At 71.8% G+C, this 11,882-nt stretch overlaps 1 protein-coding gene across 1 annotated transcript; it reads right to left on the bottom strand.

Moving 5' to 3' along the window:
- Positions 1-1,656: 1,656 nt before the first annotated feature.
- Positions 1,657-11,505, bottom strand: CPNE7 (copine 7). Its single transcript, XM_054570269.1, has 15 exons — positions 11,332-11,505; positions 9,942-10,124; positions 7,624-7,698; positions 7,397-7,471; positions 7,053-7,136; positions 6,656-6,745; positions 6,447-6,545; positions 6,194-6,280; positions 5,872-5,931; positions 4,979-5,112; positions 4,311-4,365; positions 3,837-3,888; positions 3,625-3,758; positions 2,455-2,691; positions 1,657-1,794 (listed from the first exon to the last, which is right to left on the bottom strand). Exons 1-15 carry the CDS (start codon positions 11,503-11,505, stop codon positions 1,657-1,659), a joined length of 1,677 nt encoding a protein of 558 aa, XP_054426244.1.
- Between the last annotated feature and the right edge of the window lie 377 nt (positions 11,506-11,882).

An 11,882-nucleotide genomic window follows, 5' to 3' on the forward strand; every position in this document is an offset into this window, starting at 1 on the left:
GGCGGGAAGGAGTCAGCAGGCTGGGGGGCCCGGTGGCACCCACGTTCGCCCCGGCCCCCGCCCTCCCGGCTGCTTGCGCCTTTTCGTGTGACTTGTGTCCCAAGAGCCGGCGTCTGGGGTGAGCAGGCAGCAGCGTGGCGTTTCGTGCCCAAGCCTTGGAAGTCACATAGGAACCAAGTCTGCCCCGGGTCCAGGACAAGGCGCACCCACCCCCTGGCGCTTGGGAGGGCGGCCAAGGACCTGGGGCCATGCTTTGAGGTCCCTCTCTCCACCCCCAGCTCGGCGGGCCCCCCGCCGGCCCGAGAGCTGCTCCCCGAGCCCCTGTGCTCCGTGCTGAGCGGGGACGCCCCGCTTTCTCAGCTGACCCCTCTGTGCCGTCTGCCCCGCCCCCAGGTCGCAACAGACCCGCCTCGCGGCTCTGTCTGAGTGGAGCCCAGGGCCCGTCCGAGGTTCCAGCTGCCGAAACCAACGTCCCGTCCCGCGGCCTCCACGGCCAGTCAGGACGAGGCTGACACTTGCGCCGCCCACCTCAGGACCCACAGCCCCCCGACCCTGCACCCAGCTGCCCCCGAGTCGCACAGAGGGCGACTGCTTCTCTGTTGCCCTCTCCATTGCCAAAGAGACCGGCATCGGCCCTTCCTGAGTCCAGCGGAGCCGGGTTACCATGGCAATGCCCATTATCCCCGATTAACAGGAAATGAATCAGGAGCTAAAAATAGGCTCCAGAATGGATGGATGGACAGACGGATGGACGGACGGATGGACGGATGGATGGTGGACCTGGATTCAGAGAGAGCACAGTTCGTTTCTCCCAGAGAAGATCCTTCGGGGGGACCCCGGTTGGATGCCTGCCCTCACAGGGCTGGGAAGCCCCGGCGGGTGGAGCCCCCTCACGGGCAGAACGCGGAACCTGCAGTGCGTAGTAGGTCCTCACCAGGCCAAGCACGGGCTGAGGCCGCAGGAGGCCCTGCCCGGCAGCCCCCCTCCGCCCGAGCCTGGCGAGCTCCCTCGGAAGCTAGGCAGCCGTGCGCCCCCAGCGCCCCCGGGGGGCCAGGCCCCCAAGCGCCCTCGCATTCCTGGGAGGCCCCTCGTTCCGTCCAAGAGGGACCCAGCGAGCCTGGGGTCCTTGTGCCGGGGGAGCTGGAAGGGGCAGGTTCCCCCGCCCGGCCCTCCCGTGCTGGGGCTTCCCACGATGCGGGGGTGGGGCGGCAGGGAGGGGCAGTCAAGGCACAAACCGCTGCCAGGAAGAGAAGACGCTTTATTGTGCCTGAGCCCCAGCCGCAGACGCCGCAGCGAGGGTGCTGGGGCGGGGCCCCGAGCAGGGGCACAGGCAGGGGACGGGAGCAATCTGACCGTGGGGACAGGGCGGCCGGGGGCCTGGTTTTCCCCGTGAGGGGACGCCGCCTGCGGGCCCCTCCCCGTGGGGATCAGGTGCAACGCGGAACCCGCCCCCCACAACCCCTTGCCGGCCCCCACATCCTCAGCTCCTGCTTCTGGGTTTCCCGGGGCCTGGATTCGTTCACCCTGTAGCCTTGGGGGCCCCGGGGATGAGGGGTGGGCTTGGGATGGGGGTCAGAGGCCCCTGGTCAGGGGACTTAAGGGGCCCAAGGGTGCTGGAGGCAGGAGGCGCCCCGGCCGCCCCGTGCCCCGGGGCACTCAGGGCGCAGGGCCTGGCCCGCCGTCCGGGGCGGGGGCGCCGAGGCCGCGAGGCGGCAGCCCCCTGTGGCTGTGATACTCCACCACCTGCCGGGGCACCTCCGCCAGCACACGCTTGGCCAGTGCCGCCGGGGACGCCTGCAGAGCGGGACGGCTGCTCACCTGGGGCCACCCCCTGCTCCACCCGACGGGGTCACCCCCCCGCCTCGCCCTCGGGAGCCCCCGTCAGCGGGTGCCGACTTGGCTCGGGGGGCCCCAGTGTGGAGCATATGAACCCTAAAACATGAGACTGGGACCCTGGCTGCCCCCCGGCAGCTGACATGCGAGGGGCTGTGGAGGGGCTCTGGGCACTGCCCCGGGGGGTGCTCACGGGACCGCACCCGGGTCCCAAGGCTCCATCCCGCCAGGCACAGGGAAGCCGTGGGCCGGGCCCGAAGGGGCAGCCTCCGCACAGCCGGGCACAGCCGGGCCCTGCCCGCGCCCCCCGCGGAGACACAGGCTCGTCCGCGGGCCACGGTTTGCCTTGTGTGGGCGTGTGACATGCTCTTCGGCACAAAGAGGTTTGGAAGCGACCGAGGAAGCCGCCCGGGTCCCCGGGGCCTGGGCAGCACTGGCCACAGCGGGGCCTTGCCATTTTTTACAACAGAAAGATTTTAGGTGACGGAAGGTGGCTCAGAACCTGCTCCCGGCAGCAGGGGCGGGGGCGGGGCAGTGTGGGCCCCGTGTCTCCCGTGCGCTGCCAGAGGGGGACCTGCCGCCGCCCGGACAGGGCCCCCTGGCCGGGCCCTGGGCACTCACGTCCTTGAGCTCCCGGAAAGGCACGAACCGGACGATGTCCCGGAGCGCGGGCTCCCCCTGCGGGGAGCGCGGGACGCCGGCGTCCGCATCCAGGACCTGCATGTCCGTGAAGTCGGCGTTGCCCACGCCCACAATGACGACGGACACGGGCAGGCGGGAGGCGCGCACGATGGCCTCCCGCGTGTCCGCCATGTCAGTCACCACGCCGTCCGTCAGGATCAGCAGGATGAAGTATTGCTGGGGACACAGGGCGGGAGGGGTGGCCCGTGGCAGCCCTGCAGGGCGCTGCTTCCCGCCCCTCCTGCCAGCACCCGGGTCCGCCCCCCAGCGTCTCCCCGGTGACCTGGGGGTGGCCGCAGACGCCCATGGTCCCCAGGCTTCTCCGGAGCGAGCCTGAGCTGTGCCCACACTGCCTCCTGCCGGCCCCAGGTGTGCTGGGGGGGCCCCTTGCAGGTGGGGGCTGAGGCCAGAGAGGAGGGGTCTGCGGCCCCAGGTGGGGAGGGAGGGGCTCCCCACAGCCCGGAGAGACCCTGAGACGTCCAGGACGGACTCTGCAGAGGGACAGTCCAGGGACGGCCGGTGGGCGGGGACACGGGACGGGGAGTGAGTTCTGCTTTGAAAAGCAGAACTGTCGCAGAGCGAGCGGGGCGGGGTGTCAAGGGGTGAGCGGCCAGCTCTCCGGCGGTCCGGGCGGAGGACCACGGTTGCACACACGTGTGGGCACAGGGAGGCGGGGCCCGCGCCGGGAGCCCGCGATCGCTCTGTCTCACGAAAGGCGTGCGGGTCTTGCCACTCCCCCATAAAATGTGATGTTTTGGGTTTTCTTTTCAAAATAAAAAGCTGAACAAAAGCCGCAGCCCAGCTGTGCACAGCAGCACCAAGAGGTCTGCGGCATGCGAGGGACGATGAGGCCGCCGTGCCCCGTGGCACGGTCACGTCTGTGCACAGCAAACGTGTGCGCGTCCAGTCGCGGCTGGCGCCCAGCACAGCCACCCAGACGCGGGCGGCCGCCCAGGGCCGGTCGGGAGACCCGCGGCCCCTCCTTCCTGCCTCGGGGCCTTTGCACGCGGCCCCCGCCTCACACTCGCGGGCCCCCGTCCCCCCACGGCACCCACACCTTCTCGTGCGCCCCGCCCCCACCGTGCTGCCGCCGCCGCCGCAGGCACCTACAGAGGCCTCGCCGGTGCGCTCCTCGGCCGCCGCCCAGCCGGCCACCTTGGAGATGACGGGCGCCACGTTGGTGGGGCCGTAGAGCTGGAGCCTGGGCAGGCAGCGCTGGTAGGCCTCCACCAGGCCCTGGATGCCTGCGGGGGGGCGGGGGGCGGCCGGCAGTGAGCCGGCCGGGGCCGCGGCCGCCCCTCCCCAGGCCCTCGGGCTCCTACCTTCACACTGGTTGTCCTCGGGGTTGAAGTTGATGGCAAAGTCATGGGACACCTGAGGAGACGCGAAGGGGGCTGCCCGCCGGCTCCCGGCCCGGCCCCTGTGCAGGCCGGGGGCGCCTGGGGCCACCGCGCGGGAGGAGCCTCCGTGGGAGGGGTCACCAGGGCAGACGGCAGGCAGGCCGCCGCGCGGGGGCATCGCTCCAGCCCCGGGGCAGGGGGCCTGGGGTCTGGGTTGCCCGGCTGATGCCCCCGCCCCCTGCGGTGGTGTTTGGCCTAAGCCAGTAGGACTGTTATTTGTAACGGGAAGTTTCCAGACTAACGTCCCCCTGCTCCTTGCCTCCAGAGGTCACAGGTCAGCCCCTCTGGCAGGGAGGCCAAGCTCCCCGGGGCCCACAGGTCGCATGGCCGTGGTGGAGGTGCGGCTTCTGCCGGGAGGGGCGTGGAGGGAGAGGCAAGGCCCCCAGGCCGTCCTACCTCAAAGTTGGGCGGGATCCGGGCTCCGAACCCCAAAGCCGAGAACCTCTTGTCGCTGGAAGAGAGGCAGCCGGTCACACGGCGCCCCTGGCTCCGGGGCGGGCGTGCGCTGGGGTGTGGGCGATTTGGGCGACGTCCACAGAGCCCGGGGCCACCCCTCTGCAACCCAGCCGGACCCTGTGCCACCGGGGAGCCAGGGCGGGTGCAGCGAAGAGCCCGATGCAGGCGGGGGGGGGGGCGGGGGGGGGCACTGAGCAGCTCCGAGGCCACGCCTCCCGCCTCTGCTCCGCCTGCCCACCCGCTGGGGGCAGCCCCACCCCGCGAAGGCCGGCTTCCGCCCCCTGCCCCTCGGCCCACCCGCCCCCAGGCCGCGGCTCGCCCCTCAGTGCCTCAGTTTACTGCTCTGTAAAGGGGGACCTCCCCCAGGGTTTGGGTGAAGGGCAAACGGTGCCCTGAGTTGAAGGCCAGCCCCACGTGGACACACAGACTCGGACGCTGCCCCCCCGGGAGATGCCCGCAGCCGCGGGCCAGCCACGCAGGGGCGCCTGGGCTGCAGCGTGGAGCCAGCCCACCCGGCCGCGGACCCGGTGCTCCTGGCCTTGGGCAGCGCCTCTGGGTCATGGCCCAGGCCCCCGCAGGCCCCGGGGTCGGGGGACGTGGGGGCGCACCTGTCGTAGTCCTGGCAGACCTCACCCACGGCCACCAGAGCCTGCAGGTACTCGTTGGGCTGGAAGGGGTGGATGTAGTGCAGGGAGCAGCTGTTCTGGGGGTCGCCGTTGGAGGCCGTGAAGTCGATGGCCACCTGCAGAGGCCCCGCGATGATTGGCAGGCCCTCGCCGCCTGGCCTGGGGGGTCCCTGCGCCCCCCACGGGGCAGGGGCAGGGAACCGCGGCCCCTCAGCAAGGGGGCATCTCAGCGCAGCTCCCGGGGCCTTGCGAGGAACCCCGTGGGGACACCCGTCGGTGCCTCCTGCACCCAGGGCCGCTCGGCTGGACCCCAGGGCGGGACAGTGGGAAGGGGGGGCCGGGGCTGGGCACACCTCAGTTGCCACCGTCCCCGCCGCCCGTCCCAAGGACCAGCCTTGCACCCGCTCGGCCGCACCCTTGGGTGAGCCTGGGCCCTTCAGCAATGCAGCAGGAATGGAGAGTGAGCAGGAGGGGACAGGAGGGACCCCGGGCTCTCTGTCCCGCTGTCCCAGGGCCTCGGGTTCCGGCTGGGCCGCCAGCCAGCACTGTCCCTCCTGTGGCCCCGGGAATCCGTGCTCCCTCCATCTGTCCACACGCCTTCTCTCCGTTACTGTGTTTCTGTGGAGGGTGAGTGCGGGCCACGTCCCTCCTGCGGGTGCCGGGCTCCGCTGCGCAGTACGAGGACCCCCGGGAGATGGCACAGGAAGAGCGCAGCGCGGAGAGAGGGCCCTCCGGGCCTGGCAGGGGTCCCCGCGGGCCCCCGTGTCTTCCCACCTCCGTCCTGCCTGTGGAACCAACTCTGAGCCGCGTGGGGGGGGGGGCGAGGGGGAGAGGCCCTGGGGACCCGCCAGCTACAGGAGGCCCCGCGTACTCACCGTGAAGTGGATCTGGCAGCCGCCCATGATGTAGTCCAGGAAGGAGTAGCGCCTGGAGGGCTGCCGGGCGTGGGTCAGTGGGGCCCGCCCCACCCCGCGCCCACCCCAGGAGACCGGGGCCCGGGCGGGCGGGGGCGCCCCCCTCGCAGGCCCCAGGCTGCCCGCTTGCCCGGCACCGCGTCTTCTGTCCCCCTCCAGTTATTGGGGACGCCCAGCATTGGGGACAAGGCCCCGAGGGTCCCTCTGACGTTGGGGGACCACGGGGGCGGGGTCACCTCTGGCCGTGGGGGCGGGGCGGGGCTGCGGCTGGGGCTGTGCTCACCCTCAGCTCGGCCAGGATGACCAGCCCGGAGTTCTTGTAGTGCCGCTTCCTCCGCTGGTACTTGGCGTTCACGCATTCCCACTGGGCCTGGGGGCAGGGACCGGCAGAGGCCCCGCGGGGTCCGGGAGGCCTGAGTGAGCCGGGAGCCAGCATCGCGTCTCTCGCCTGTCGTGGCTGCTGTCCCCAGCGGCCCCTCGAAGCGGGGCCAGGGCGCGGGGTGCAGAGCCTCAGCGACCAGGAGGGGCCGGCTCACCTGGCCCTCCCGGAAGGCTCTCTGCATCTCCGCAAAGGTGGTGGTGAATTCTCCGATGAAGTCGTGCCTCCCGCGGGAGTCGTGGTCCCAAACCAGGCCCTGTGGAGCCAGGCCCCTCAGCCGCCGCCCCGGGCCTGGCTCTGGCCCTGCCCCTGGCCCTGCCCCTGCCCCTGCCCCTGCCCCTGCCCGCGCCGGCCCGGCGCCCTCGCCTTGAGAGGCCGCGTCTCATCGCCGCCGCACAGGGAGCTCAGCGACACCGTGAAGGGCTCCCACTCAGGGCTCAGGTTGTCCTTCACCACCTGCGGGCGGCAGGCAGTGGCCTCAGGCCTGGAGCTGGGTCTCGGCGGGGAAACACCTTGTCCGTAAATAGACTCGTTTCTAAAAACTGACACCACTGTATCTAAACAGGAAGTGCTCCCAGATCCTGCGCCGCAGGCGCGTCACCTGCAGGCCCTGCCGGGGGACAAGCGCTGACCTTGACCGGCCTCGCTCCACGCCTGCCCGCGGCTCCCTGTTCACAGGGGTGGGGGCAGCGTGTGTGACACCCGATGGGCCCGGGGTCCCCGGGGCGGGGACAGGGCGAGGGCGGGGCTGGCGGGCGCTCACCTCCGTCCTGTGCACCAGCTGCCTGCTCTGATCGCCGTCGACCCGGAACAGCTCCAGGAAGGGGTCCGACTTGCTGAAGACGTCCTGCGGGCGCAGCCGGCTGTGCGGGCGGCCCAGGCCCAGCCCGGTCGGCCGCTTCCTGCTGCCTTTCATCCCCAGGGCCTCTGTCTGCTCACCCGTCCAGCGAGGCCACAGCCCTTCCTGAGAGCAGCCCCTGGGGCCACTGGCGGCCCCTCGGCCGCGCCCCCCACCCTGCTCCGTGCACCGTGGGCCCCACGCGCCCCAGGCCTGCTCACCAGGCTCGGCACCGCAGCTGGGTGGGCCGGCGCGGCCCCCACACTCACCTTGTCGTCCAGCTTCTGGGCCCGGAAGGAGAGCTCCACGTACCCGCTGTTGGCGGAGATGTCCTCGGCTGTGACCTGGGCAGGGCGAGGCCCCAGGTCGGGCTCGGCAGGCGGGCCCCCCACCCGCCCCGCCCCAGGGCAGCCCACAGAGGCTGGAGGGTGGCGCCTGGACCCCGGGACCTCCCTCGTCAGCACGGGGGTTGGGTGCAGGTCTGAAGGGAACTCACCGTGATGGTGGACTTGCCCGCCTTCCTGCCAGACCTCAGCAGCAGTGCGCGGGTCACCTTCTTCTGGGCCACGATCTGGGGGCCGGGGCGGTCGGCGGGTGTCAGCTCCTGCCCCTGGGGGCCCTGTCTCCCTGGCTCCTCAGCCGGTGGCCTAGCGCCTCCAAACCTGCGACACAGGCCCTGTGCCCTTGGGGCCTGGCCGTCAGCAGCCCCCTGCCCCCACCCCCGAGACACCTGGCCGCCTGGCTCCTGTCCCTCCTGCTCTGCCTGACACTCTCCCTTCATCGCCACACAGGCTCCCACCCCCCGTGTCAGGGGGGAAACTGAGGCTCAGAGAGGGGGGTGGGAGAGGCCACCCAGGGCCGCATGTGGGTGAGCACCGGCCCGCGCCAGGCGCCCACAGGCCAGGCCCCAAGGGCGGCCCCTGGCCAGTGGGGGGTGCAGACGGCAGGCGCCGGACCGGCCGCAGCCCAGCGCTCCACCCTCCTGCCCCAGGGGCACCCAGCTGCCCCACGTGGGGTCTCGTCCCTCTGCCTGTCTCCCCCCTGTCAGGCTCTGAGCCCTGAACGGGGCCGGGGCGGTGACACGGGACACCGTCCGCACCCAGAGGGCTGTGCTCTGGTGGCTGGGGGTCCTCCTGTGATAAATGGCAGCCGCCCCCCCGGCTGCGGAGGGGCTGGTGACTTCCTCCCTGGGGGCTCGCAGCGTCCTCAGCTGTCGCCACGGTGACAGCGGCACCGACAGGCCTCAGCGCTCACCTGCCCCCCATCCCCCCGGCTTCCGTCTCGGGGGAGCTGGGTGAGCACGGCCAAGCGAGCTGGGTCCAGACGGGGCACGGGGGGGGGGGGCCGCCCCCATCAGGGCCGCCTGGCCCGCAGCCCCGAGCGCTCGGGAACAGTCTGTGCAGGAGAGGAAGCAGGCCCGGGGGGGACGCTCTCCGCGTGCGCCCCCCGGCTCTCCCATCTGCGGGCTCCCTTCTGGGCTCCCTTATCAGGAAGAACGGGCATCTGGTCCGATACCAGTTAGTGGCCAACGCGCGTCCTGCGCGCAGCTCCGTGAGACTCAGGCGGCTGTTGTTCCCCAGGCGGGGAGGCTGCTCGGGCAGAGGTTGGGGCTCAAGGGCACGGCACTGGGATTTGAAACGTGTCCCCTCCCTGCCCCCCACCATTGGCCATGGGCTGCGGGGCCCCTGACCACCTCGCAGGCCCGGAGGCCGCAGAGCAGGAGGTTCTCGGGGCACATGTTTGCTGTCTAAAGGTTACACGGACATCCACATGTGTGTGTCCATGGAGCAGCACCCACACATATGTGCCCACGTGCGCACACACTTCTATACCCATGTTTGCACACATGAGCTCACATGTGTCTGTATGTGTGCCTGTGCATCCACGTGCGCATGTGTGTACACACATTTCTGTGCACACGTGTGAGCACATGTGTCCCTGTGCATGTGTGTGCATGCATGTGTGTCTGTGTGTGCATTGCCCTCTTGCGCCCACGCCAGCACCCGGGGCACCAGGGGCCCTGCTGCTCGCTCTCGGGCTGTGTCCTCCCGTCTCCCCCGGCTCCTCCGTGGGCTGGGCGGCAGCAGAGCGCGCCCACGGCCGGCGCTGGCCCAGGCAGTGAGGGGGCGAGTCCGACAGACGTCGCATCGTGCGAACGACACCGAGCACAGACAAGAACATCCCGTGTGAGCCACGGCCACGAGGTCCTGGGACAGGCTGCAGCCGGCGGGCGCGGCCGGCCGTGAGAACAGCCTGGCTGATCTGGGGACGCGCGGGCGCACACGTGTGAGTGCGTCAGCCTCGGCCCTGAGGGCTGCACGCCCCCTGCGGGCACGTCGGGCCTCCGCGCGGACAGCACGCGGCCGCGAGCCTGGCTGTGGGGCGTGCGACGTGTGGGCGCCACCGGACACCCAGCTCTGCCTGCGGCGCTGGTGGAGAGGGCGGGGCGCAGCGTCCCCCCTTGCGGGAGGGCGGGGAGAACGGCCCCCCGGGCCGGCTCTGCCGCAGGGAGGGAGGGGACAGCCCTATGCCCATGACAGGCGCAGGCCGGGGTGCGGTTCACGCGTCGTAACTGCCCAGAGAAGGGAGTGTGTGCCCTTCCCCCGTGAGAATGTGGGGCCGGCGCGCGGAGACAGTGCGGACCCTCGGGCCCTCCTGGCGCCTGGAGGCCGAGCCTCAGGCACGTACTACCCTGGTCAAAATGACATCTTTTTAAAAAATGACTAATAAGGGATTTCAAAGAGGAGGAGCCATGGACACAGGCAAGGCCAGTGCCTCTCTGCCCTGCTGCCTCGCCCCCCCTCGGCGGCCCACCTGCCCCAGGGTGCACTCCACGCCCCCCAGGAAGGCGCCCTCCTGGCAGCTGGGGCTGCCTGGCCCGCAGCTGTCGTAGGCCTCGAAGCGCAGCCTCTGTGCCTCCGCGAAGCAGTACTCGAGAGTGAAGGCCTTGGAGAACACGGGGTGCAGGCAGCTCTCCAGCACCTCTGTGTGGTCCACCTGCAGCGGCGAGAGCAGACCCGCGGGGAGGGGCCGGCCCCAGGCCGCAGGCTCTCTCGGGGCCCAGCTCGGCCCCGACACCCAGAGTGCACCCCAGCTGGGCAGGGGGGTTTCTGTGCCGCCCTCCGGGGCCCCGCATATGCCGCGCCCCAGCCAGGCAGCAAGGGTCACTGTGCCCACCCCTCCCCTGCTGGGCTGACACTGGGCCCGGCTGCCCTTCATGCCTGAGGTGGTGACCCACCCGGTTTCTTAGCCCCAGGGTGCTGGGAGCCCAGAGACGGTGCAAGGAGACGGTGCAAGGTCCGAGCTCTCGCCCCCTCAGCAGCAGAGTGCCTGGCGTGCCCCCTGCTAAGACCTCCACTCCCACCGGCGGCGCCACGGCTTCACCCGCCGACCCCTCCACCCTCGTCCTTTCTGCGTGAGGTGGTGACGGAGGAAGCGCTTTGCACAGCGCCCAGGACTCTGGCCTGCCCCAACGGAGGGGTGGACTGGGGGCTGCGAAAGGCGGGGCCGTGGGGATGTCACCTTCAAGACCAGAGGGTGTCAGGGGGTGACCCCGCCCTGCAGACACTAAAACCCCCGCCCAGAGTCAGGTCCGCGCCGGGCGGACGAGCCCGGCCGCAGCTGCTCCAACCCTGGCAACAGGCGCGTGCGCTGGGTCACCCCTGAGTCACTCCAGGAGCGAGACTGCAGGCGGGGAGCCCTCCGGCCGGACGTCCGGGATCTTGGGATCAAGTCCCGGCTCCTGGAGCCGCCCTGCCTTCCCTGCTCGGGACTCCGCCACCGGTCCCTCCGCCTGGGGGTGGGGACCAGGCACAGACGCGGCGCTCCAGGTTGCCCCGCGCACAGAGGCGGACGCGTGACCCCAGTCCGACTCTTCGCCCCCACTCAAGCCACACCGCTCGCTCTCGCGGTCCCCTCACGTCTGCGCCCCTTGATCAAGCCTCTGGCCCGCACCCTCCAGGCCCTGCGGAGTCCGGGGGGCGCCCTGCCTCCAGCGCCCCTCTCTCTACCTGGAGCCCTGGCCGCCGCCGCCCCAGCCCCGGCCCCGCTCGCTCAGCTCCTGGCGCCCCCTCTCTAGACCCGGGAACCCCGCCCCGCCCTGCGCGCCCCAGCTCCTGGGCGCCCTGCGCGGAGCCCCGCCGCCGTGGCGAGCCCCCCGCGGTCTCTGCGTGCCCAGCTCCCGCCCGGCCCCGGCCGGCCCTACCTGCACCCACCGGCCCTGCGAATGCAGCAACAGCACCACGCAGGGGTCGGACTTGGTGAGCGGGTCGCGGTCCAGCAGGTGCCGGCAGCTCACCCGCAGCTCCACCTTCGAGGAGCAGGGCGCCGGCACCACTCGGGGCGCCGCCGCCGCCCCGCGCTCCCGGCCCGCGCTCATGCTCCCGGCGCTGGCGCGGGGACCCGGCTGGGCGCGCCGAGGGGCCGCGCTCGGGTTGTAAAGACGGCCCGGCCAGGCGCGGCCGCGCGTCCTTGCAGGGGCGCGGGCAACCGTGCCTCCCTCGGCCACCACCGCGCGGGACTGAGGCGGGAGTGGGTGGGACAGGGGAGGGGACAGTGGGGGGGCGGGGCCTGGGAGGGGCGGGTGGCGATGCGGGGACAGGGGGTAGGGGGCAGTGGGGAGGCCTGGGGGGAAGTAGCTGGGAGAAGGGTGGTCCAAGAGGGGGACCCGGAGGTGGACTGAGCTGGGGCCCGCCCAGGCCACCCTCCATCCTGCATCCCCTCGGGGTCTCCTGGGTAAGTGAGCCCGCGCTGGGC

This window comes from Pteronotus mesoamericanus, unplaced genomic scaffold (assembly GCF_021234165.1).
Source record: "Pteronotus mesoamericanus isolate MK-2021 breed Mesoamerican mustached bat unplaced genomic scaffold, CSHL_Meso_final contig_202, whole genome shotgun sequence".
In the NCBI taxonomy this organism is placed as follows: domain Eukaryota; kingdom Metazoa; phylum Chordata; class Mammalia; order Chiroptera; family Mormoopidae; genus Pteronotus; species Pteronotus mesoamericanus.

Bases quoted from the DNA above. Each gene is read 5' to 3' on its own strand.
- CPNE7 (XM_054570269.1), bottom strand. From the start codon at position 11,505: ATGAGCGCGGGCCGGGAGCGCGGGGCGGCGGCGGCGCCCCGAGTGGTG. The intron at 5,932-6,193 runs GTGAGCACAGCC...CACGCCCGGCAG, and splicing joins TCATCCTGGCCGAGCTGAGG to CCCTCCAGGCGCTACTCCTT. The intron at 2,692-3,624 runs GTAGGTGCCTGC...CTGTGTCCCCAG, and splicing joins AGCGCACCGGCGAGGCCTCT to CAATACTTCATCCTGCTGAT.